This window comes from Alternaria viburni (genome assembly GCF_023758015.1).
Source record: "Alternaria viburni strain BMP 2772 chromosome Unknown scaffold_16, whole genome shotgun sequence".
NCBI lineage: Eukaryota > Fungi > Ascomycota > Dothideomycetes > Pleosporales > Pleosporaceae > Alternaria > Alternaria viburni.
The window spans coordinates 608,974-634,616 of NW_026055785.1; the positions used below are offsets into that span (position 1 = coordinate 608,974).

Here is a 25,643-nt window from a genome sequence, read left to right on the forward strand (position 1 = left end):
TTGGTGTCGTACCCGGTTCTGCAGGTGGATTAGGCGTGCGTTCGGGAAGTCGCATGTTGTACCCGCGTCGCCACATTGCGGTATCCACAAAACTCTCGTTCAGTCAGCAATACGAGACGCTGTCGGCACACTCAGTCACACTGATCGTGTCAGCAACATGAGCCAATGGTGTATTTTGACGACATGATGTATGTGTAAAAGAAAACGATGGCCAATGTTATGTTTCCGATGTGTGATGTATTCTTTTCGAGTAACACGATTTTCACATCATCACACTCAAAGACCCTTTGCTTTTTCGTTGGTGCTATCATCAAAACACTCCATCACAAGAGCATTGGAGGGCTTCAAAAGAGCTCTCAAAGTACATGCTCTCGATAATGTCAATGTAGCGCGAGTTTTCGCAACTGAGCACCAACAAAAAGCTACCAAAACAATTCCATGTATTCGAACAAGATCATCGACCTGCGTCAAAAGCGTGCCAAGCACACCCTACTACGTCCAGCGATTAGCATAAATACCACTCTTCCAACCCTTTCTCTATTCTCTCATCTACCATTTAGGCACTACTTCTGTTCTCCAAAACTCTCACTGGAGCAAACATGTGTGTTCTGCTCGCCGCCTCAAAAAGACGATAGCTTCGTCAGCATGTTTGTTCTGCCATCCTCTAAGCTACCAAAAAGATGCAATGATCCTACCCATGAGAACCGGAATTCGACTTGTTGGCCACTCAATCACTTCAAAATCAGGATCCGAACACATCATGTTGTTGCCGGCTTCGATCAAAACTCTGACTATATGACGGCATGTCTTTCCCAGTTGCTGTGCCTTCATTAACTACAAACAAAACTGTGAACCCAGCTGTACCTTTGGCCGCCAATAGCATATCCGATGTGTATATAAACACTTCAACTGTTACTTCTTATCCTTTTCCCTTACCACAACATTGTCCTCATGTTGTTTACCAAAAGTAGCGCATACTCGGACCATGCTGCCTCTGCGCTGTCTCCCAAAATTAGAGATGATTTGTCACATGAAGCTGCCTGTGGAGTAGCTTTCTCAAAATCAAAATATTTGCTGTCCCTGCCATGATCAGCAGAACTCGGAGAACGTCCCAAAAGCGTGTGTCTAGAATTGGCGGCGCCAGAAAAGGCAGCAAAAGCTACAGGCATGTGTGCAGCGAGACTTGTCATTAATCGCCCAGGTATCGAGAGTACCACAATGTCTTCGCACATGTTGTTGCACTGTGTCTGGATATGAGTTAGTTCTAAGCTACCAGCGAGCATGTGTATAAAGTCTTGCGATTCTGACACCTCTTTTGTCTTCCAACCCACACTCCAAAGTCGGCTCAACCAAAACTACAAACTTGGAGTTGCATGAGAAGATCGCTCCCCTCCAAAAACCAGCATGGGTAGACGAAATGTCCTTCCTCGCTCGCCTTCGTCCCACTCATCTGAGCCAACGACGGCTTTATAAAGCTTCTATACTTCTTTTCCCTTGTACTGTCTTACACTACATTCCAAAGCCTACTCTTTAAAATTCAATACACGAAGCAACATGTGCTGCTGTCTTTTCCTCTCAATTCCATGGGAAGGATCATATGTGTGCGCTCTTTTCTTTTTCTCTTAAAACATCGCATGTTTGACTCATGCGGAGTGTCGACACACCAAAAGTCCTGCGAGAAACGTAACATGACGGAAGTGGCTGTACAAACAATGTCCCATTTGTTTTAATGTCCTCCAGCGTGTTGCGCACACGACACAGCGCATAGCGATCAAAACTAAAAGACATGCAGCTCATGAAGAGGGGCTGTCGCAAAACCCATGGATTGGAGGTTACGCCCCTCTTTTCCTTGGCTTTGTAAGCTTTCCAAAAGCTGTTCTGGATATTATTATGTGAGCACACCAAGTTGCCACGTCCACATGATCACGTTTCGCGAAGAGGCTGGGCCTGGAGACAGCTATATAAGCTCGCCTGAAACGCTTCTTCTTCTCTCTTTCACCAGCATATCTGGAAATTTACTCTTCTAAAAGTAGCTAAGACAGCTCGCATGTGTGTTTTGCCGCCTTCCCGAAACCATCTCCGAGCTTTTGTATGTGGCTTTTGCCTTCTTCCAAAACGAGCGTTCGAGCTGACCTATGTCGGCGGATTTTCTCTAAATCAGACAAAGAAGTGCACATGGGCTGAGAAGGATCTGTTTTGCTTCTGACTGCTATCTCACATTCCAATCCTTCTCTAAAACAACGACGCCACGAACGAATCCTCCGACTGTCAGCCGCTTAAAAAGGATTTCCAAAGTGGGAGTGTCAACTTGGAACGCGTTCACATTTCCGTCTACCCAAAATCCGCATGGATAGAATACGATGATCGCAAATGGTATATGAAAACATTCTTGATCGTAAGACCGAGGACATCTTCCTCTACCCCTGTATCTAAAACATGACCCCAAAGAACCATGTGTCCGCCCTCTTATTCCGATCAAAACCCAACCAAAAATATCCCATGTCGCGCCTGCTCGCCTGAAAAACACTGCAACAAGAACTTCATGTGCAGCTTTGCCGCTCTGTCGTCTTGCATGTCGAGATCGTCAATTTCATCATTAGCGCAGAATGGTATATAAACTCACTTTCTGCGAGAAGCGAGCGAGACACCTTTCCACACTCTGATATGAAAACATCAAACAAAATGTGGCATGTGGCTTTCCTCTTTTTTTTCGACCAAAATCTCCAAATGAAAGTGAAATGTCGCGTCGACTCTCCTCTCTCTTCCAAAATCCTATACGCCGCAACTATGTCTCGGCACGATGCGCTGTATAAATACATCCACGGCAAGATGAAGAGACGACACCTCTACCCGCTTCTTTTATCACAAAAACGAGTCATCAAAGATTGAATGTGCGTGCCTGTCTTCTTCCGTCCAAAACAGAACACCAAACGCTTTAATGTCGAGCGGCATCTCCTCTTCGTCTAAAAGTAAACTACTCGAACCTAATGTCTCCTCCATCTCGGGTTCCCAAAGGCTACCCCGCCTCTCGAAAGTGTCTGTGTTGCTCTTCTGACCAAAAGGATGGACACCAACCTCGTATGGTTTCCTGTCCTGCCTGGAAATGCAAAACTTCCGATTCATGCACCGGTCTCTCGATCCACGTCGTCTATAAATCGACTCTCTACTCTTCTCACATCTTCCATTACCACCACTTCCTTTACCAAAAATCTAAAACCTGAAACGTATGACCTGTGGCGGGGCAATTCTAAAAAGATCATGGAACAGAAAGTATGTCGGCGGCGAGATGAGGTCGTCATTTCCAGATTGCCGCTGTAACAGTAGTATGATTTCCACAGGGTTCACCAAAAGACAGACACTCCGTACCCATGTTCCTCTGGAGAGACTGAACATTGTCATGGGAAGCCATAAGTGAGCGAAGACGAGAAAAGCTACCGAGGCAGCAATGTGCTATAGTCTATAAAAGGGATCTATTGTACATTCTAAAAACGTTCTCCTTTATCTACCCAGTGAACACCGGTTTCACCAAAACCTAACAAAAGCCGAGTTATGTTTGCCGAGCTGCTGCTGTCTGATACGTATCGGTACCATGCTTTGTATCAAAGGTACTTTGGATGTCCTCGACTAAATATGTACATGATGATGACCTTCATCATCGCGTCGATATTTTGCGGACGCCAGCATACGTAGCACATGGCCGTCCAAAACATCGGGATAATGTATGTCGCCGATATTTGCGGCTTCGGACATGTATTAGTGCCTTCCGCCGTGTTTTGTGATCGATGGGCGTGATGTCGGAAGGCTGCACATCTGCTCGCCTATCGATGCTCTTCGGGCGTGCTGAGGTAACGTAGCGAGTATGCGGCTGGCACGTCGCATAGTGCTGAGCATGAGTGATGTCGTATTTTCGGTCGTCCGCTTCACCTCCCGTCAACCTCAAAAGGCTTGACAAACCACGCATGTCGTCCGCTTCCCGCAAGCCTAGCAGAGATCCGCGGCATGTCATTCTCCTCGACCGTCCTCTCTTCCTCAGTCAGCGGGTCTGACCACTCAAGCCACGCCTTATCTTTCAAACAGGCACCCCAAGCCAAACTCTTGCTCGTATACATCCCAATGCAGTACGCACTCTGCGGCCCTTCGTGAAGCGCCAGGAAGACCGCATCCTTGCTTCCGTTTTGCGTGTCGAGATCCTGCTGGCTATCGAACCGCGGCGCCGGCTGACTGAGCGGATGCGGAATATCCAGCCTCATAACCCCATCGTCGAACTTCTTGCTGGCCCTATCCCCCGGCACCGCAGCCGTAACACCCACACTCTGTATAGCGTGCGAGACAATCTTGATGCGACCCGTCGGACTCAGGTACTCGCTTCCATCCAGCAACCCTTCTCTTGAAAACGTATACGCGCCATGTCGAAAAGCAGTCGCCGTGACAGTATCGATACTCGAGTAGACGCCCAAAAACTGACTCGGCTGCGTATTATACGGATAAGGATCGTATTCCAGCGCGAAGAAATTAACAGTCGGCCGAACCACCCCAACAACACTCTGCGGTCTAGATTTCTGCAACTTATTGCGCGGGCGCTCTTTTCTTTCATGTAGCGACTGTATTTTGGGCGGTTTGTGTAGTTTGCCGTGGGGTTTGCGTATAGTAGCGTTCATGGTGGGGTCGCTGGACGAGCGTCTGTAGCTGCTGCGGCGCCTCTTCGTCTCAGCCCGCTCTTCGTATTTAACTTTCGCATAGTTGCATATTGTGCCCAAATCTCCGAATTGGAAAGGGGCCATGATCGCGATTGTTGGTGATGGGCGTCGATGCCGTGTTAGCCGGTCTCCCGGAGGAACGAGTGGTGAGGAGAACCGGCAGAAGGAAACAACGAAACGAGCGAGCGAGCGAGCGTAGGAAACGGAGGCTTTGTGAGCAATGGGAGGAGTTATAGGTGTCGCGATCTTATTCAACTGTTACTGCTGCTGTTTGCTTACTTGGCACCGCCCGCTATGTGGCACGTTTCATGTTGCGAGCGAGGATTAGGCATGCAGCGTGGTTGTTGGCACGGTCGTGTTATTGGTATGACATGCGTCATCGGCGGAGCGACACAGCCTCGACGCTAGCTGCTTACGGGGTCTCTCGACAAATCCTTACTCGGTCCCAAACTCGACGGCTAGAGACATCATGATCCCCGCATGAACTTTGAAGAGTGAGGCAGCGACGTCGAGACTATACAAGGTGCCATGTTAGCTGCTCTGCAAATTGGCCGAACTCTACCGTGGCAACTGTGAACGAGCGACACGAACAATCGCAATCATCAGCTTATCGTCAATGCTACTAAGTTTGACACAATCTCAGGCTAAACCCGTTGAACCGCTTGCACATCATTTTTCCCATCTTTCATGACAATCATTGACTTCACCGCCACGACCAACTCATTTCCAAGCAATCTTGACCCACTCCTCGACATCTGCCCACAGCGTCTCGGGCCTCTCCAATGCCGCAAAATGACCGCCCTTCTCGTGCGCCCTGAAAAACGCCAGATTCGCTGTCCTCGCCGCCCAGGCCTTCGGAACGGGCGAAAGCTCATACGGGAAGTAGCTGTATCCCGACGGCTTGTCCACATATTTGACTTTCTTGCCCTCTCGGTACGTGTAGATTGACGTCGGGTAGCAGCCAGTAAGCCAGTATAGGGTAATATCAGACAAGATTGTGTTGACGGAAGGCGTGGTGGACGGATCAGTCCACGCCATGAACTTCTCACCGATCCACGCCAGTTGCGCCATAGGGGAACTGGACAGTACGAGACCAATGGTGGAAGGCTTGGTGCCGTGTTCAACTGCATAGGCCTTGCCTACTTCCATGAACTCGTTCATCCTCTCCAGACCTTTCTTCTCCGCTGCACTGAGCTCGTCCTCAGGTGAAGAGTAGGATTTGATGTCGACTGCGTGCATGAAGTTGAGATGCATGCCTTTGCACTCAGCGTATGTAGACGCCAGCTCTCGCGCGATCCAAGCGCCGATATCACCGCCCTGGACGAGGTATCCTGATGCGCCAAATCCGAGAGAGAGAAGTAGCTTATGCATGATGCGGGATGTGTCTGCGACCTTCCAGTCTTGATCCAGTGGTGGGTCGGACGACAGAGCGAAGCCGGGGAGAGACGGTACGATGATGTGGTAAGGGAGGGTATCTGGCGTGTACTTCTTGCTCAAAACTTCCATGAGGGGTAGGAACTCCAAGAATGAGCCAGGCCATCCGTGGAAGAAAGCGATTGGGATAGCGTCTGGCTTGTTGGAGAACAATGCGGCGAAATGGACGTCGTAGCTGCTACCGCCATCGTCATTGATGGTGGCCTTGAAGTTGGGGAGAGAGTTGATGCGGTCTTCTTCCTTGCGCCTGTAACGTGTCAATGCAACCATTCCTTTTCAAATCTTTGTCGCGCCTTCGTACCAGTCAAACTTCTCCATCCATTCCTTCTTCGCATCAATGATCCATTGCCGGCTGATCCCAAACTGGCCGTGGCTTCCCGCATTCTGCTTGTTCTCATACGTCTCTTTCGCGACCGGACTCAGCTTGAGCAGAGTCTTGAAGTCCTGCAACTTCTGTTCCTCAACATGCAGCTCGAAGGGTGTGGGCTGTTGTTGCGCGCCTGCTGGTACGGTGCTGAAGGGTTTAGCTGACGTCATGTTTGCTATTGGCTACTATCCACGATCGCAATTGTGAGACCAGGCAAATATTGAATGATCGTTCGAGACCGGCAGCTCTGGTAGTAGCCTTATATCGTCGTTGTGATGTCGGAGGTATAGCCGGAGAGCTTACAAATGCTGGATAGCTGGCGTGAGGTGATGCAGCTGCTACCTAGGTATACACGCGCTAATGCCGAGTTGGGAAGTCGCTATTCTACCTCATCAAGGGCATGATCTGCATGCTTATGTCATGAGACGCCCTCTCATAGGTTACAGTGTATACACATTGCAGACACGGCATTACAAATGCCTGCAGATCATAATATACACGCGTGTGGTGCTGCAGGTTTGGGGTCAAACAGCTTTCTTGAGTCAAAATCACGCGTCGCTGGCAAGCGTAGAACCACTCCACTCCGGATTCTCGTCGGTGATAGTCGGTGATGAAGCGTTGAGTGCACATTCAGTTTCAATGCCCCAGTTCGCGCAATACAATGAAGTAGAAAATGCTTTGAATTAAGAAATAAAACTATTCGCTCATAATCAGCCAGGCACCTCCACCAAAGAACACCGCGAATACCATGAGAGTAAGAATCGCAGCGCCAGCCTTGTCCCCTGTCGTGATAGAGTCATGCTCAACACGCACAGGTCCCACATCACTTCCTGCAGTAGGATCGTTCTCACTGATTCCACCATTATCAAGTCCGACCGGACCAGAAACTTGATCAACAAGCAAATTCTGCATGACCTCTAATGCAGACATTTGCTCTCCAACGCCGACCTCTTTGTCGTTTCCACCTTGCCACCACCTAAGACCACAGCCACCTTTTCCGGGGCCACATTGTTGCGCAGCTGCCACGGCAGAGGCACGGAGTTTCGGCATGATGCGGTCGCGGGTCCAGGGAGCGGCCAGCATCGACCAGCCCATCCAGCGGGCGAGGTAGGCTTTAAAGGATCGTTGATCGTGGTCGCATAGTCCGTTTCGTTCGCAGGCCATTTCGATCATGACGTCTGGGGCTCCTTGCTGTTGGAAAAAGATGTCGGTACCGTTGATAACACCGCCTAGGCGCTCTCGCCATCTGCCTGCTCGTTCCTTTGTTGCGTTAGAATGAGGGTGGAGTTGGATCAGGTTCAAGGAGTCTTACCGTATCACCCTTCGCTTCTGACATGTTCCACAAGGCTGCGGCACCCGCCATGTGGATTCCAGCGTTGTAGGTCCATTGGATGTGGTTCTTTTCCGTGCAGTTTTGTCTCTCGCTGGTACCATCTAGGAAAGGTACATGTTAGCACGTATATCATCTGATACATATTCAGGAGCATCCTTACCAAAGAAATGGTAATCTGTGCTGATGAGACCAACGCTGTACTGCCAATCCCATGCCTTCTCGGCCCACTCAACATACGTCTCGTTGCCTGTGTATTTTGCCAGCCTTGCTGCGATGTTGAAAAAGCATCCGTTGGAGATTGTGTTCTTGTAGTCGAATCCGGGGTTAAATCGGAAAATTTGCCAGTTGAGTCCACCGCCGCATGTTTCGGGATTCCAACGCGGTACCTGTGTGTTGAATACGGCGATGGCGAGTGACAGCCACGACATTTCTCCTTCGACATCTGGAAGCTTGTTTTCCGCCGCTGACATGGCAGCCATTCCCCAGAACGCCTGATCGTCATTCCCTAGTGTTTTTGTCTGGTTCTCTGGCATAAAGGCTCTTGGGATACCGATTTGGTGGACCATCGCTTGCTGTACAATCTTGTTGTATGTGTCGTCGCCGGTGTAGTACCAGTAGTCGATGAACGAGTTCATCATGGCTCCGCATAGCCACCAGTAGTATGGGTCTGGCAAGTTTCCAGGTACATCGCCGGGCTTATCACCAGTGTACCATTCTCTTAAGCCCGCCGCAACAACTTTTGTCGCATCCTTAATAGAGGCTATTTACGTTAGTGGGGTCCGAAAACAGTTGCAGTGAGCGCACCTGGATCGTCAACATTGAACTCCAGCTGCGCAGTGGCGAATGAGGAAAGCAGGCCGACTGCTGCAAAAACAAGGTTCGAAGGTCTCATGGCGGAAGCTCCGGGGTATCACAGGAAAGACAGGTGTTGGGTATTCGGCATGCGTGGATTAACGAGTGCGCCTGAGGCACTACACAGCGAGCGACGTGAAGCGGAGCCTGAGGTTGGTGTGGAGGAAGCGAGGGAAAACGAGAGAACGAACATTCTAGGATGGCGAGTCGTGATGTTATGAAACCCCTTCGGCCGTCAGCCAAGTAACGGCGTTGAGCCGCAGCAGTAGCTGGGCGACAGTGCAACGCTTGGTAGTCATCCTTCGGTGTTGGTACGAGGCTAGGGTTGGATCGTTTAGACTCGTTAAAATGACTACGAAACTCACGATTGGCTTGGCCATCTAGTCTGGCCCTTCAGGCCCTCCCCTATCATTGATTGCGCGCAGGTCCCGGTTGTCGTTGTACATAGGGGGCTGGTGTGCGTAATGCAAGTCGCCAAGTTTGAAGATGGCATTGGCGGCGCTTGGAAATGTCTTGGGCGCCGAGGACTTAGGCCGTCACCACAGCAGCAAGTCTTCCGCGACGTCCGGGTGGCTGCACTTAGATCAAGGCAGTGGCATCGGTTCCTGCGTCCAGGATGATGCGGGGAAGATCAGATGCTTTTCTCCACTCGTCATTGGAGTTGCGCTGTCCGGATGATCGGGTGGGATGCGTGTTGCTAGGGCCTTGGTGTAGCCGCGTATCCGAAACGGCCATACCCGCATACGAGGGAAGATGCATTTCTTTCGAAATCAAGGATTTGCATCGTCGAGATGACAGCTCAAAGCATTGCGTGATCTAAAGTAGCGTAGTGGACTGCGGGGAAGCCCTCACCAACGGTCAGATTACCTGTCATCTCACACCGCTCTACAAGTCACCGATCTGGTGTTTCGCGACCCGATTAGGTTTCCTACATCCTCGTACCTTCCGGCGCGCACATTGAGCGCGCGTGTGCTAACGAAATGTCGTCGGCGAAATTCAAAACATCCTCCAACACCATTGACACGGATTCTACCGTGGTCCTTCATGCGCATACCAACCCTCAAATCTCCTCGAATCGTCGCCGGAAATACCACGCTGTCCTTCTCCATGGATGCAGAAACCTCGACGAGACGGCCATCTTTGTGACCGCCGTACTCCTCTTCACCATGTCGCCTCTCTGAGCGGCAAGTCCCCTCGCAATTGCAATGGCTGTGCACCTTGCTCCTTCATACCTGGACCTTTGGTCCGAGAGGGTTTTGTTGCGTGTCTACTCACTCTTTGGTGAAGACAGACAGATCGATATTTTCAGCTACCGAGCCTTTGACCCGAATGAACGATCTTTGCTTTTTGCCCGAGCTCTCTGGCTCAGGAAAGTGGATGTCACTTTGTGTCTGCTCGCTCTCTGGCGCAGACAGACGCTGTGGTCTTCTCATCTGCGGATCTTTAACCCAACAGAGCGGCGTTTGCTCTCTACCTTGGCTTTTTGGCGAAGGCGGGCAAACCGTCAGGAGTTTGACGGTCTGGCTTGAGCTCAGAAGTGACTGTCGGTATCGATGTCTGGCCGGAATGGGACGATCGTTGTCGTATTGGTGAAGAAACCGAAGGATATAGCGATGAACCGACTATGGAAGTCTACCAGAGTAAACCTTCATGCCTAGGCCGATGTGGATATTCCACGCCTCAAACCGGCCAAGGTGTGGGTGCTCGCGGAGCTCGTCATGTTCCAAAGTCTCGTCGCTTTCTCTAGATTTTGTGGTCGGGTCCACGAGGCCTTCTTGGAAGCTCGAACTTACTGTTCCATGATCCCGCTTATCATGTACTCTTCTTGCTCTCTGATTGCGGGAATACCGTCAAAGTTTGATCGCTTCAAACGGTGCGGGCTCGCCCGGCTCGTTCGCGCTGACGTTTGCCAGGCTATTATTTGGTTGAGACTTGAGCCAGTTATATACCGCCAAGTCAGAGCGCGAGAGGTCATAGACTGGGTGATGCCGGTTGAACGTCAGCGGCTGAGCCGTGGGTAAGTTACCATAAGCAGAATTGCTAGTTCCGATGCCATCCTGTGGTCCTGGATCCTTGGTAGACACGGCTTTGAAAGCTACCTCGTGTACGGCGGGACTAAGTAGACGGTAGTCATCCTGTCTGCCTTCCGCCTCAGTGCCAACTGCTGCAGCCTGTGGATACAGCTCGTGTAGGACCGTATCGTAGTCGGCGAGGATAGACTTGGTATTGGGCATCAAAGTGTCAACTAGTTGCATTGCTGGCAATTTTGCTGACTCGAACGAAGTGTTCCCCGGGATACCGAGCGATTCCGACATATATCCGGAGTCGAACATGGCTGAGAAGGACGTCTGATCAACTTCCACCCTAAGTTGCGGCGCGACATTAGGAAGCTTAGCCTCAGCCTGCTCGAAGTCTGGGAAGACCTGCGACAGAACACCTTGGGCCCAATCCTCTTGTTGGGGGTTTATGTCTAATGTAAGCTTGATGAGCTTCCCGTCATCATCGATCGTAGGTACAACGTAGTCATCGTCGTCGTCACCCTCATCTTGAGGGCCAAGAAGACGATCAACCTCAGCCCAATCGAACTCATACTGATCGGTCTCTGCGACAATCTTCGTATGTACCGCGTCGAAGAACTTCTTGTCATCTTCAGGCATGCCGGTCAGCTCGAGCGGGCGGCCGTACCCATCGAGCATGTACCCTTCCGCCATCTCGGTATCGATCGCAAGCTCGGCTTCAGAGAAAGGCGAGTGCGTTAACGAGGGAGTAAGTGTGACAGTGGACGCGGAATCGCTCTTCACAAGGCCGGCTTCGTATTCCAAAAATGGCGACTTGCCCCCGATCTCTGGCATAAGTTCGTCGAGAACATCTGGCCGGTCGATATCCGCGCAACTATCAGCTTGTGAAACGTGGTCGTCGCAGTCGAACTGGGCCAGGTATTCGTAGCCGTTGATGTAGTTGTAACTTTCGTCATCCTCGTACATGGCTTGACGTTCAGCAACGACTGTCATGATCGGCTCGCTTTTTACACTTGTGGTAGCTTCGGCGTCTCCGAGGTATCCCACAGACAGACCAAATGTAGCAGAGACGCCCTCTGTATGCGCCGCTGTCGACAGAGCTACTAGATGCGGCTCGAAGAATTCTAATGCTTCCTCAAAGCTTGCAGCTGCTTCGACCCCATTGTCATCTAGAGTCTGGACAAAAGATCTGTGGTCGCAAGGCAGACTGTTCAAAATCTCAGTGATCCAAGGACACAAGTCTTCTGCCGGGAGATCTAGGCTTCGCGTGATAACGTAGTCGATTACAAACTGCCCAACGGTGTAGGCTGGTGACTTCCATTCACGAAAGACAGACATCCCGTCTCTGATATGCTTGAAGTCATCTTCCGTTGTCAGCCAACATGTAGAGGCCACTGATCTGCTAAGGCGCTCGTCGTCTTCGTGATCGTCTTCGAAGTTTCGCTCCATATCGCCTCCCTCGGGCTCTCGGGAAGTCTGCTCGACAGGCTCTTCGACGATTATGTCCAAAACAGGCTCGTGACTTCGACCCATAGGCGTCGCTTTGATAGCTGGTGGAATCTCACACTTATATTTATCTCCATTTTCATCGCCAATGTTCAAATCAGCAGTCGGCTCGTTAAGGTGGGTGAAAAGGTTCTGTTCCGCTGGTAATAATGAGTCCGGATTAACGATTGGGGCACCGAAAACAACGGAGAGAGACTTTGTCTTTTCGACAATTGGTGCAACGAGCTGTGTGATTTGCTCAGCCGAAGACGAGTTGGGCGTCTGATGTGTGAAATCTCTTCCGAAGCCAGCGCCTTCATTGAACTTCGGAGCGCACGCAGGATTTGGTGCGTCAAAGGTGCTCTTAGCGAAGCCAAAGTTGAACCTCGGTGTATCGGGGAGCTGTGCATTTGGAGCGGACTGTGGTGGCACGGAAGTAGGATGGGCACTGGCAATCCTCGAAACCGGATTACTAAACGTGAAGCCGCCGGGTGGTGGAAAAGGCCTCCCTGGCACCGATGCAGGAAGCCCAAAGATGTTGGTACTAGCCTGCTCTGGAATAAGAGCCGGTGGTGCAGCGACCTCAGGAGCTATAGTAGCCTTCTCAGCCAAGTAAGCCAACTCAAAGTTCTTCCGTGTAGTCTGAGATTTTGGGAGAAGCTTGGGACGACGAGCACTAGTTTCGAGTACCGGAGTGTGAGGAGTCGATGGCTTCGAAGCAGTGGACTCGGCCAGCACCGAGGTGTTTTCCTCGCGGACTGGCGGCAGTGCGACCGGCAGACCCAGAGCCATACGCGTGGCCAAGTCGAGATCTAGCATTTTCTCGGAGAAGTCTTGGTAGTTCTCGGTCAAGTCGGATAGTATCTGGTCCCAACCCGTCGTCTCGATCTCGCCGATGAGTTGAACGTACTGGTATGTCTGCCAGATATCAGACCATGGTTCGGGATCTTCATCAGTGATGTCGCGACTCTCCAAGGCCAGGAGGCGAGCAGCGCGCTCGGGCGCTGATAACGACGGGAGAACGTCTAAGAAGACGGCGTTCCAGAAGTGCCACTGGGTAGTAGAAACATGAGCGGGAACGTTGAGCGTTGCAGCCGTCTCGACTGTAGCCTTCAGCTCCAGCCAGCTGACCAACTTCTTTGCCTCTTTGCGCTCATTGTATACACGTCGAAGCCGCGTCTTGATGTTTTCTCCAGAATATAAGGCAGACGTCTTCTTCTGCGTCTTCTTCGAGATAGCGGCCACCTGTTCTGTAGTGCTGGTGGTGGGTGCGGCGATGGGCCCTTGAATAGATCGCAGTTCGGCAGTATCAATTGATGCAGGGTGATCATCGTCGTTATCCACAAGGCAATCGGCGCAGTCATACTCCTTCTTATTCCAGATGAATCGAGTCGTCGAATCCTGGGCAAGAAGGGGGTTCGAAAACGGTCGATTTGGCTCTTGGCAGTGAGAGGGGTCGAGGAAGAGGTAGACCATGTTGTAGAATCCGGCGTAGCGCTGGATGTCACCGGGATGTTCGGTACGCATCATATCAAGAGCGGCGTTCTCTAGAAAGACCGACGCGCTCTTCTTGTACTTGCGTAAGACAGTGGCCTTGACTTCTCCTAGCAAAACGCTTGACGACGGTAATGGGCGGCTCGACATCGTAGTAGCTATCGGTGATTCGCGTGAGTATGTAACAATTATGTGGCGAACGGATCGATTACCTCCGGTGTATCGCGTGTGAGTAGAGAGTGCAGTGCAAGCGGTTGGAGACTGTATCGAGTGGGGGTGGTAAGGCGGAGCACGGACCTTCAGTGAAAGTTCGGACTGGGAGGAGACCTGCCTTAGCGCGCTGGGGAAGCCGTGAGGTTCTGGAATGAGTGGGAAAGAGCGATCTGAGTGGCGTTTTGAGAGTGCGAAGAGGGCGTAAGATCAATTCATGAAAGAAGGTCAAGAGACGATGTCGAAAAGAAGGCCAAGAAGCGTCGGCGCCAAGGCCGGGGTGGGTGTAGGGAGGACACGCGCCTTGAGAATCTGCCCAGATGGGAAGGAGAGACACTCAATGAATCAAGGAACTGTGTCTGCTTCACTGTTCTAATCATAAACTCTCCGAAAAGCAATAGTACAGGAGCGTACATAGGAACATACGTCGGTGACATTGGGGTATTGATGCTAGGAAAATTGACTGGGTATAGTAGGGGGAAGCGCGCGTACTTCATCGCTGTTGTCCTCAACAATCTGCGTCCACCCTCTTTTGGTCGACCATCCACTTCCGGAAAGCTCGTGCCTTACTTCCTGCGCCTATACATGCCGTCGCATCCAGATGGCTAGCAATAGAGAACGCTTCTACGATACGTAGTGCCCCCACCTCATCGACTTCATCGAAAGGTATCAAATCCAGGAATTGCCGAAGCGTAATGGAGCCCAGCTTGACTTGCGACTGGACAATGTAATCGACGCTAGTAACGTCCATGAGGCTCAGTGTTGTTCGCATAACTAGATCCCACCCCTGACCAGCAGAACATTGTCGAGCGTAGAGCTGCTCTGATGCTGCCAATTGTACGAATGCCCGAGTAATCGCATCTTTGGTAGCCGTATGCTTTGGTGTAGTTTCCAGTGTTTCTAGGAAGTCGTCTAGCGAGCCAGTTCCTATGAATGTATGCCGGTGCTTGTACTCTAGATCCCGTTCTTCTGGAGTCAACACGTCTACGCTCGTGGTATAGTAAGCGGTATCAATGCCAGACGTTCGCTTTGTACAACTTTTGACACCGGGCTTTCCATATGGCTGGGTGGCGCTGGCCTGGTTTGCGTGTGTGTTGACTGGAAGGTTCAGAGAGACCTTCCGACGGTGTCTTATTTTAGGGGCGTTATCTGTGGTTTCCTTTGAAGAATTTGCCTTGAACAACAGCAGTCCATCGTTTTTTCTTGATCTTGACCGAAGCGGGATTTGACGCGTTTCAGTAACGTCGAAGCTTGATTGAGAAGAGACGTATCGACGATGCCGAAGAGGGCGTTTAGCGACAGGATCGATTTTGTGCTCTGCCATTTGGGGAGTCCAGGTGATTGACACTCCTTCCATCGAGGCGTCGTTACAAGCTATGTACGCACTGATGTCTTCATCGCATCCTAGCTGACTGGATGTGCATACAGGTGCGTCTTCGAACAAGGTTGTATCTGAGGTCGGGGATGCTGTATCACTGGCGTCTTCAGGGTGTGGCGTCGGAGGAAGAGATCGCGGGGCGGATGCACTCATGGCAGGGAAGCAGAAGGTGGTGGAAATCTGGTACTCGTAGTCGGTTGTCCCTTTCCACGCCTTTGTGACAGTGTCGCTTGCAGGCAAGCCGAATCCGCCAGCACATGGTTTTTGTGCAGCGTTTGCTCCCGTAGCCACCGCGCCTCTGTCTGCGTTGGGTTGCAAAGCCGCCAGAACAGTACTGCCAGTGCGTTCGCTCGTTAACATTGGCCTCCAAACGCCCGGCTTGCGGAGATGTCCTATCGAAATTGTGTGTCAGCTTTTGTATAATAGACCTAGCATCTACTCTGCATCCGACCGGGACTTACTAGGTGCTGTACTAATCTTATCCAAAGCGATGGTCCTGACGCCGACTGCGACTGTGTCGCATCTCTCGTTCGCGGTCGATGTGACGAGGGATTGTACATGATTCAACGCTGGCTGAGCTTGCGCCTCCGTTGTTTGCTTGTCTGGCGTTTGTACAATGGCGGTGCTTGGGAATTCGACTTGATGCTCCGGGCGAGTGCGATTGGCAGCGTCACAAGATGGCTGTTTTATTCGGCGCAGGTATCCGTTTGCGATTGCACAGCAAGCGACAGTAGACGGCTTCATAATGGCTATGAGTCTGGAGAGGGTTCGGACGCATATGACGATTGCGCGCAAGCGGTGGTGGGGCGGTTGTTGTGGTCGGGTGAGGATCACGCGTATCAGGAAAACATGGCAACAGACGATTGCGGGTCCCACTCTCACCAGCCCGAGTGACTTCAGACGATCGAAAATGATTAGGAGGATTCGCAATGCGTAGTGCAACCAAACAATGTACACCATTGCTGTGTCGATAGGCGCATTACGGAAGAAGGAGACCCGGCCAGCGGCGATGTTAGCCTGTAGTGTGATTCTCTTGAAGTCGTATACATACCTTGCTATCTCGATCGATAGCAATACAGGATCGCCGAGGAAGACCAGTGGTGTTGTAATGAGGATGGCGCCAAGTGAGATGTTGTTGTAACCACTACCACGTGGCGACCGACATCTGTGGAAGGAACGCAAGGCAACATGACTTGACAAGACATGCAACAGAAAGAACGATCACAGGAATGTAGAAGAAAGACAAAAGTATCAGCCGAACTCTTCTCTTTCGTTAGAAGGCTGTATCTTCAGGCACCTCCTCCTCTACCCTTTGTGCGCGCTACCCGGACACTGTGAGGAACAAACTTCAGTGCAGACATGCTAGAAGCCAGACTGTCCATGGAATCGGCCGGCTGAGCAGTAGTGGCTGTCTTTGAGGCAGTGATACCTGCTGCGTCTTCTCGTGCAAGTCCGCGGCCTCCGAATCCTCCACGCCCGCGAAGTCTGGTGGGGTAGCGACGCGTTTCTCCTTCTTCCTGAGCTTCTTCGTGATCCATCTCCATAGTGTCACCAGTGCTTGCGCTGGACTCACCTCTCCGCCTCCTTGGAGAACCAGCAGCGCCATTCGTCGAACTCATTGTCGAGCTTCTTCGTCGGTGAGAGGGTATTAGCATGCTGCTTCGGCGATCGATACCGTCTTTTATAACGATGAAGTCGTACTCGCGAGGGAACTGGTGCTTATCAATGCAGTGGAGGCGGCGCTTCTGTGGCGTGCTGCACATGCGATCGCAGTCTGGTAAAAGACATGCATACTGCGAGCTATCAGCTACAGTGTCCTTGTGGAGGCGCTCGTACTCCGCATACCTCACCAGTCTCACTCCAAATGGATAGGCGATCTTGTCAAGAGGAAGGAACCACTCGGGAGATCCGGAAAGGGAAGGAGCAAACACGTGACAAACAACGTGAGGAAATGACCTACCGTTTTCTCTCCCTGGTCCCGCTTTGCAGCATTGATAGGATCGTGATATTCTGCAATATGCAGATGTAGAAAGTGCTGATCCGGAAAGTTCTTGTGGCATTCGCTGCATCGGTTCATGTGAACTTGCTGGTAGTGCACATCGTGGTCTTCAATGGAATTGAACGCAAGCGGTTCGTGCGGAGGCAGTGAGCACTTCATGATGATGGGTTCGTCAGAGACGGCAGATTCGGTATCTAAGTGGACAATCTTGACGTCGGCCGATGTCTCACGCGAGTAGGGTGTGCTGTCTGGTGACGAGGAATCGCGGTGTGAGCGCTTGATCCCCATTGTATGTTGATTGGGGCTGATTGTGACTGTGACGAGGCGTAGATGAAAGGGGCAGTACCTTTTACCGGGGAGAGTGCCGTCTCGCAGGGCTGTTTCACTTGGGCGTTGGCTGTGCGGTGAAAGAGAGAGGGTTGGTAGCCAGCCAGGCCGGGACGTGGTACCTTAGCTCCGAGACTGCTGCGCCCGCTAGTTCTCGCGACTCATCCACCAACCTCACTTTCTCGCACCTCTCACCACGGCCATCGCCTCCGACTCTGACGCCATAGCTCCGCGTCTTGGGCGCTGTTTGCCTCCGAGACCCTCCCGCTCGCTTCTGTCCTTTACGCAGGGCATACCCCCTCACCATAAATGGAGCACGCCAGCCACAACGTCCGCCGCCTGCTCCGTGCCTTCGTCTGACCTGCCCGCCGACCGTGGGGTCACATATGAACGTCGCCGGCTCCTGCACATAGAAGGCATGGCCGCCAACACCGAACAACTCGACAGGTGCGTCATTGCGTCATTCCGGTCATGTCGGCCGGGTGCTAATAAAAGTATAGACGGGCGAAGGCGATCGAGAAGGACCTGTACAAGCGCGCTGATGGCGGCTCTTCGTGCGCCGAATTAGCTGCGGTACTGCAAGAGTAGGCATCGTTGCCACTTCATACCGGCGACAACTAATGTCCGACAGGTACCGCGCCGCCTGCGAGGCCCTTATCTTCTCCAACTTCGAATACGCATCCGCCCGCGAACTCCAGACGACGCTGTGGAATGCGCATCTGAAGGTCAACACCAAATTCAGGCAGGAACATAAGCTGGTGCGTCACCACGCGAGAGAGCACGAGAGGCATCGCTAACACCCGGCAGCTCAAGCGATCCAAGGACCATGTTGTCGAGATCCGCAAGTTCCAAAAGACCTATCTGCAGTTTATCAAGGCCAGCCAGCGCTTCTACCGCCAATACATACTGAACCTCGACACTCAGTTCGACGGCATCCCAGAGCTGCGCAAAATCGCCCAGAAATGGAAGGATGATAGTAAGCACGCCCGGTGTGCGCCCCGCGACTTTGCTGATAAGAGAGCAGCCTCCAAGTCCTCCCCGCGCCAGCGCATCGCCGCGAACCTGAAAACGCAGGTCCTCATCTCTTGCCACCAGACGCTCATCCAGCTCGGCGACCTTTCCCGCTACCGCGAAACCGAACTCGTCGAGAAGAATAAGGACCGCAATTGGGGCCCAGCCAAAGGCTACTACGACCTGGCCGCAGAGATATACCCAGATTCCGGACATGCGCCGAATCAACTCGCAGTAATCGCCCGCGAGGACGGCGATCACTTCCGCTGCGTATACCACCTCTACCGCTCGCTAGCAAGCAAAGAGCCCTACCCGTCGGCCAAGGCCAACCTCGCAACCGAGTTCAAGCGCGTCATAACTGCATGGGACAATGGGCAGCTCATCAACAACCACAAGTCAGCCGACGGTAACACCGGTCGGGCTTTGATTGCTTGGTTCATCAGACTGCACAGCAAGCTCTACAAGGGCGAGGAATTCGCGGCGCATGATGAGTTGGAGGGCGAGGTGCTCAGCCACTTGGCTATCGAGCTCAAGGAGCGCCCGTTGGACTCCATTCTGACCAAGATCATTCTCATCAACATGTCAGCGGAATATTTTGCGACAGTGCAGTTGCAGAGTAAGTTGTCCACCCTTCACACGCTAACTTGGCTAATCGTAACAGGCGAAAACCCACCCCCGAATATTATGCGCACCTATTTCTACTACCTTCGTCTGAACGTCAAGACATTCTTCATCCTACTACAAGTCTTGCAGCCGGAGTTGGACCGCCTTTCCGAGGGCAACGATGTGACGCACCAGAACGGCGACCGCGCGGCCCATCTATCCGACAAGATTACAGCTGTGGCACGCCGCATTCTCCCAGGACTTCGTCTATACAGCACCTGGTTCACGCGGTACTGGAAGGTACTCAACGCCAATATCGCCGATACCTTGAATCCTGTCGACGTCCAAGAACTCTGGAAAGCCTACGCTGCTACCTTGTCTCTTCTGGCCTCGAGCTTTCCCGTCGACCAACTCCCCCAAGAAGACTACATGTTGGAGGAGGATACCGATACGATTGGTTTTGAGCCGCTCATCTCCCCGGATACCATGAAGCTCTGGTATAAGGGGGATGTAATGAAGCAGAAGTGGACTGAGCTGGAGCGCAACCACCCCAACGTCGAGATGCTTATGCGAGTGAAGGACTTGCTGATCGACGGTCTGCTCCTCACGCAGATTGACGATGCACCACTAGACTTGGCGGGCCCGCGATTTATCTACCGAGAAGAAGGATTACCATCGGAGCTTCTGGCGAGCCCAACGACCCGGCCTGATGGATCTCCTGTTCTTTCAGTCCAGGCCACTGATATACCTCTGTTCAAACACACAGAGGCGCCTATTCCAGACGACCAGAAGTCACACTCCGTTGCGGCAGCTTCCGAATCTGCATCCACTACGCTTGCTAAGGACAATGCGATGCGCAACATGGTGGACGACCTAGTAGGCGACGAGACCGGACTGGACCCTTTAGTTGAAGAAGACGAGAATATCCCACCTACGCCACCAGAGCAGACATTCGATGACACGGCCGTTGTCAACGACAACACGTTTGTGCCAGGAGCATTGTCGATCAACGACTTGGTCAACTCGGTTAGGAACTACAAGCCTTTGTCCCCTGCTCCCATGCCTGCAATGCTCTCCACGCCGATGGGTAGGTCGGGTTCTACGTCTTCCATCCGTCAGCCACCAAACCTACCTTCTGTGCCAGATGGTCAGTGGAACTCCAACTCCATCTGGAATCGCACGCCAGGCCCGGCTTCTCCCTCTATGCTAAACACCAACGGCCTTGGCAACGATCTCCGTCGACCTTCGATGAACGATAAACCCCGGATGTCTGGTCATGTGCGAGGGGATTCAGCAAACTCGCTTCTAAGCGTCGAGACTGGTACTCCTACTGCTACTAGAGCTCCCAGTGGTATCGGCAGTGGCGCTGCATGGGGAAATCACGTCAGCAGCCCCTCGAACTGGGGATCGCCATATGGCAGCGACTTGAACAACAACCACCAGTATGGATACGCGAATGGAGCAAACATGGCGAGCCCGCTTCTGTTCAGCTCCTACCGGGGCAATGCCGAGAGCTCCTGGGGGCGTACTCCTCCCAACGGCCAAGGCGGCTGATCTAATGCCAGCGCAGCCGTAGCAGGCTGCTCAATGCTGTCTTATCATCAGTCGTTACCGTCGCTAGACATACGGTTCGCCAGACTACCAACCTGGTTACTACAAGACTGTCGTGTCGGAGTTGAAGAGCTCCGTTGGATGAGTTATGAGCGAACCCTCCAACCAAGTGAGTGTGGGTGCTCTTCCGCATACGGCATGTGTGCTCCCATCATGCTTCGCTTGCGTGCCATGACTTGTCCAGAGCACCATCGAAGATCAAGGGAAGGTAGTTCAATGGGGCGATTTGCTTTACAGACTGAAATTATTGCGTTATTGCATGGGTTGGTCCTGCAGACCAGCCAGGCTATGGTCTGGCTCGAGAAACGAATTATCTTCCAGATGACCAAAGGCTTTGAGCTTCTGGGTCGGAGATGAGTCTAGTCTCAACGTGTCATGCCTGGTCTGGAAGATCTACTTTACTTTATAGATTAACAAGGAGTTTTGCGTATGACCACAGGCCTTATAGTTGCTGTGACTTCAAGCCATATCCCTCCAGGATGCCTTCCGTCGTATGCACGGCAAGATGCTCCACCCGGCTGCACTTACCTTGCTCGATTCGGGACTTTACGTGTCGGTGCAATTGTTAGCGCGGAGCTTGCTGCCCCTCGCTGTCCGAAACCCTGCCCCACATTCAGCACTTTCACTCCATTACGACACCAACGTCTTTTATTACACACACAACAAACACAATGCCTGGAAACTACGAACTATTCTGCCTCGAGAACCCGCTTCTGGACATCCAGGGTGTCGGGTAAGTCTATCGGCCTTTAGCTAGAGTCGCAATGCTTTGCAGCAATTGCGGAAGAGCACCAGAGTGAGCTTTTGCTAACAGCTAGCAGTGACCAGGCTCTCCTCGACAAGTATGGCTTGAAGGCCAACGATGCGATCCTCGCCGACCCCGAGAAGCACATGGGCCTGTACGAGGACCTTCTCCAGAACTACAACGCCGTCCTGATCGCTGGTGGTGCCGCCCAGAACACTGCCCGTGGTGCGGCTTACATCCTCGAGCCCAAGTCGGTCGTATACGTTGGTTGCATCGGCAAGGACAAGTACGGCGAGACTCTCGAGAAGATCTCTGCCGATGCTGGCGTCAAGACCGAGTACCTCTACGATGAGAAGACTCCCACTGGTCGCTGCGGTGTTGTCATCACCGGCCACAACCGCTCCATGTGCACCGATCTTGCCGCTGCCAACAACTACAAGATCGACCACTTGAAGGAGGAGCGCATCTGGAAGCAGGTCGAGAACGCCAAGGTCTACTACGTTGGTGGCTTCCACTTGACCGTCTGCGTACCAGCCGTCAAGGCACTGGCTGAGCACGCTGCTGCCAAGGACAAGGTATGAAGACCATGGGTGTGTTGAGAAAAGATTAGTGTGCTAACAGCTTTCTAGCAATTCATCCTCAACCTTTCCGCACCCTTCATCTCGCAATTCTTCAAGGACCCTCTCAACGAGGTCCTCCCTTACGTCGATATCGTCATCGGCAACGAGACCGAGGCCGCCGCATTCGCCGAGGCACAGGGCTGGGAGACCAAGGACGTCAAGGAAATTGCTAAGAAGCTTGCCAACACACCCAAGCAGAACAGCAAGCGACCCAGGACTGTTGTCTTCACCCAAGGCACCGACCCAACCATTGCCGTGACCGCAAAGGAGGGCGGTGACGCTGACGTCAAGGAGTTCTCCGTACACGCCATCAAGGAGGAGCAGATCAACGACACCAACGGTGCCGGTGACGCGTTCGCTGGTGGTTTCGTCGCTGGTATCGTCCAGGGCAAGCCGCTCGACAAGGCCATCGACATGGGTCAATGGCTTGCCAAGCTCAGCATCCAGGAGCTGGGCCCTTCATACCCCCAGCCCAAGCAAACTTACAGCAGCTAAGCGCTCTTCACACTGAGTGAGCGCTGAAGCTCGTGTATTTCAACAATCTACGAGGGCATGCCATCGCGAGCAGGTTCGTGCTTGCCCGTACCTAGCGACTGCACATCGATGTGCGCAGCTAGGTATAGGCTTCGTCGAGGCATCATGGAGGTGTTTCTGGCGTAAGACAAAAAAGTAGAATCTGGCCTTTCAACAGCCGGAGATAGATACCCTCAGCTTTGATGCTGCTAAATGAATGAACAAATGAATAAATCAAGACAATAGGTATTCTATGGATTCTACGTTGACCTCTTACGAGACGCTACTGGTCGTCGCGTCGTCAAAGTAGTAAAGCCTACAACTAGTATACCTTGAACTCCGCAATCCTAACCTTCATCCCCGTCTTAGGCGTGAAAACAACCCTAACCCTCTGTCCCTCAACCTCCTTCCACTCCGCCTCCGTAATCCCATTCGCAACAACATCCCCATACACCGCATCCTCCGCATCCGTCCACTCCGTACCATTTCCACCACCAGGCACCTGAATCTTATAGCTCTCCGGCTCCGCAAACCCTTGTTCCTCATTCGCAAAGAACGCCAGCTCAGCACTACTCGTAGTAACGGATTTGCCAAAGTCGATCTGGAACCAGATGGACGTTCCGTTGCCAAGGGGGGAATCCCAGCCGTTTTTAGCATCTGGCTCGGTGTAGAACCAGATCCGGCCGTCGATCGCGGGGTAGGTGGCTGACTGGCTGGAGTTACCGACGGAGGCTGACGCGCGGGGGTAAGGTGTTGTAGAGTTGAGTTGGATAGACTGAGCGATTTTCCTGGTGATAGCCGGTGGGTCCTTCCTCTCCAACTCAACGGTAACACGGCTGAGACTGGGACTTGACGCAACGACCTTCCCGTCGACTTCGACGGTTAGACCCGTGCTATTGCCGCCGTAGTGACTACCGTCTTTATCCCATTGCACGGCGATTTCGCGGCCGTGGTACATGATGCGTTCGGCGCGGAAATACGTCAATTGGGCGGCTGATGCCAAGGGGGCTACTTCTAGTACGTCGTCGGAGCGAGGTCGTATGCCAACGAGACCGGAGAGGACGAGGTCGTTGAAACCAGAGTGGAAGTAGTGATGTGACCGCTTGAGTCCTACGATGGGCAGGCCGGTGTCGGGGTAGTAGTCTTCTTCTAGATCTAAGATGTTCGTAGAGGGGTTTCGGTGGAGCTGTGCGTATTGACGGAGGAGGTTTGTGTAGTCATCGCTGTTGATGATACCCGTTTCCTTGCCCTTTTCGTAGTGATCGAGGAAGTTGGCGAGACCGGACAGGACTTGTGTCATTTGAAACGGCCACACTGGGCCGTTCCATTGGCATTCTGGGTTGGGCCCTTCGTACCGGTACTGCCGCATGTAGTACTCGTAACTGGGTTCTACAGTCCTTAGGCCGGCTTCTCCGCGTAGTTTATCGGCGTCGAGGATGTGAGCCCAGGCTTGCGCGTAGTCTGCGTTATCGTCGGGTAGATCGTGGGTCCAGGGGACCATGCCGACGAGTTCGCGGCCGCGGATGGGGTCCCAGTAGGTTACGTTTTCGTTGTCGACTTGGTAGCGGTCGATGAAGTGGGAGAAGGTGCTGTTCCAGAGAGCTTCCTGGACGCGGTTTTTCAAAGCTTCGGCGCGGCTGTTGTATGTATCAACGGTGCTGTTCATAGACCCGGCTAGGGATGCCATGTTGGCGATAGCAAGCGCGTTGGCATATTGGTAGCTGTTTATGCTGGGCCGAAAGGAGTCGCCGCCGAAGAAACCGTCGTAGCCGCCTGATGAGTCGATGGATGAGATTGTGTATTCGGTTGCGTCGCGGATGGGTTCGACGTAGTAGAGCCCCTTTGACGTGTCGAAGGAATCGTCCCAGGCGTCGTATACGCGCGTCATATCGGAAAGGCGCTTGATGGCGTCTTCCTTTACGCCGTCGACGAGGTAGCCTGCCCAGACTGCTGCGGCCATGCTCTCGGAGAATTGGCGACTGTTGCTGTCGGCGCTGTACATGAAGGTCGCGTAGTCTTCTTTGAAGCGGCGGTCGCGACACCATCGTCCTTCCAGCAGATGGAAGCCTGTTGCATCGTTTAGACTTGCAAAGGGTTTAGTCTGCCAGCCGACGTCGTCGAGGAATTCAGTGGAAATGTAGCCGTAGGCACCGAGATCGCGTTGGTGAGCACGGAAGATGGACCAGCGGTAGTAGTATACATCAGTGATGTCCTGGTCGCTCGACTCGAAAAGAGGAATGCGGTCACGGTACCATGCTGCGTCGTTGCCGTAGTGCTTATCCACAATAGCGTCGACATCGAGGAGTGCGAAACCCAGTTGGAACAGAGGGATGAAAGCGAGTGAGCTATAGAGCTTCATGATGGGCAGATGGAATCTGTAGTAACAATCTCAAACAATACCATACCTTTCGCCCGTAGCGATCCCCTTCCTTTACATAGTCTGTCCTCCTCTTTACGATTAAGTTTACCGCGCATCCCATGATCCGAATGCGAGGATCCTCGTCACCTTCGTTCTTCTCCAGATTTACATTCGTGACGTGCGCCGTGCATACTGCTAGCCCGTGCCATCAGTCGCTCTCGCACCGCGGAGTATTTCTGCAAAAAGCATGGAGCATTCGTATCTGGCATCGCGAATCAACCGACGACGGTGACGGCGCCTTTCCGAGCCAGGTTCGATATGAGGAGCCCCACTTCTTCCCCGCGATCTGTGAGATCATCACGGAGAGAATTTCTCCGTCGCAACGTTACACAAGATTTAAAGCTGGTTGTATAGAAATTGTTATGCAGTATTCAGCCGGTGCCGCGGTTGTTGTTCGTGTTCGTGGGGTGAAGATCAAGGTAGTAGACCAGGCTCACGGCGTCTGGGGTAAAGACCGGGTTCTGCGATTCACGACCATGCGCTAATGTGCCTAACTTCAAGTATTGCTCAATTAGAATACTAAGATA

General features: G+C 52.5%; 7 protein-coding genes across 7 annotated transcripts; 2 read left to right on the forward strand and 5 right to left on the reverse strand.

Annotated features, from left to right (window-relative positions):
• Nucleotides 1-5,417: 5,417 nt before the first annotated feature.
• Nucleotides 5,418-6,668, reverse strand: J4E79_007541 (uncharacterized protein; the record flags this gene model as incomplete). Its single annotated transcript, XM_049356406.1, has 2 exons — nucleotides 5,418-6,378; nucleotides 6,433-6,668. The coding sequence occupies 2 exons, from the start codon at nucleotides 6,666-6,668 to the stop codon at nucleotides 5,418-5,420; spliced, it is 1,197 nt and encodes a 398-aa protein (XP_049209293.1).
• Nucleotides 6,669-7,194: 526 nt separating this feature from the next.
• On the reverse strand, nucleotides 7,195-8,723 carry J4E79_007542 (uncharacterized protein; the record flags this gene model as incomplete). The annotated part of the gene is made up of 4 exons (XM_049356407.1): nucleotides 7,195-7,758; nucleotides 7,811-7,932; nucleotides 7,992-8,591; nucleotides 8,636-8,723. The coding sequence occupies 4 exons, from the start codon at nucleotides 8,721-8,723 to the stop codon at nucleotides 7,195-7,197; spliced, it is 1,374 nt and encodes a 457-aa protein (XP_049209294.1).
• A 1,810-nt stretch (nucleotides 8,724-10,533) lies between these two features.
• Nucleotides 10,534-13,830, reverse strand: J4E79_007543 (uncharacterized protein; the record flags this gene model as incomplete). Its single annotated transcript, XM_049356408.1, has 1 exon — nucleotides 10,534-13,830. The coding sequence occupies one exon, from the start codon at nucleotides 13,828-13,830 to the stop codon at nucleotides 10,534-10,536; it is 3,297 nt and encodes a 1,098-aa protein (XP_049209295.1).
• Nucleotides 13,831-16,557: 2,727 nt separating this feature from the next.
• Nucleotides 16,558-17,555, reverse strand: J4E79_007544 (uncharacterized protein; the record flags this gene model as incomplete). Its single annotated transcript, XM_049356409.1, has 2 exons — nucleotides 16,558-16,980; nucleotides 17,229-17,555. 2 exons carry the CDS (start codon nucleotides 17,553-17,555, stop codon nucleotides 16,558-16,560), a joined length of 750 nt encoding a protein of 249 aa, XP_049209296.1.
• Nucleotides 17,556-18,012: 457 nt separating this feature from the next.
• J4E79_007545 (uncharacterized protein) lies at nucleotides 18,013-20,762 on the forward strand (the record flags this gene model as incomplete). The annotated part of the gene is made up of 6 exons (XM_049356410.1): nucleotides 18,013-18,041; nucleotides 18,095-18,178; nucleotides 18,226-18,352; nucleotides 18,402-18,570; nucleotides 18,619-19,221; nucleotides 19,267-20,762. The coding sequence occupies 6 exons, from the start codon at nucleotides 18,013-18,015 to the stop codon at nucleotides 20,760-20,762; spliced, it is 2,508 nt and encodes an 835-aa protein (XP_049209297.1).
• Nucleotides 20,763-21,490: 728 nt separating this feature from the next.
• On the forward strand, nucleotides 21,491-22,679 carry J4E79_007546 (uncharacterized protein; the record flags this gene model as incomplete). The annotated part of the gene is made up of 3 exons (XM_049356411.1): nucleotides 21,491-21,552; nucleotides 21,641-22,139; nucleotides 22,194-22,679. The coding sequence occupies 3 exons, from the start codon at nucleotides 21,491-21,493 to the stop codon at nucleotides 22,677-22,679; spliced, it is 1,047 nt and encodes a 348-aa protein (XP_049209298.1).
• Nucleotides 22,680-23,019: 340 nt separating this feature from the next.
• On the reverse strand, nucleotides 23,020-25,056 carry J4E79_007547 (uncharacterized protein; the record flags this gene model as incomplete). Its single annotated transcript, XM_049356412.1, has 1 exon — nucleotides 23,020-25,056. The coding sequence occupies one exon, from the start codon at nucleotides 25,054-25,056 to the stop codon at nucleotides 23,020-23,022; it is 2,037 nt and encodes a 678-aa protein (XP_049209299.1).
• Nucleotides 25,057-25,643: the final 587 nt, after the last annotated feature.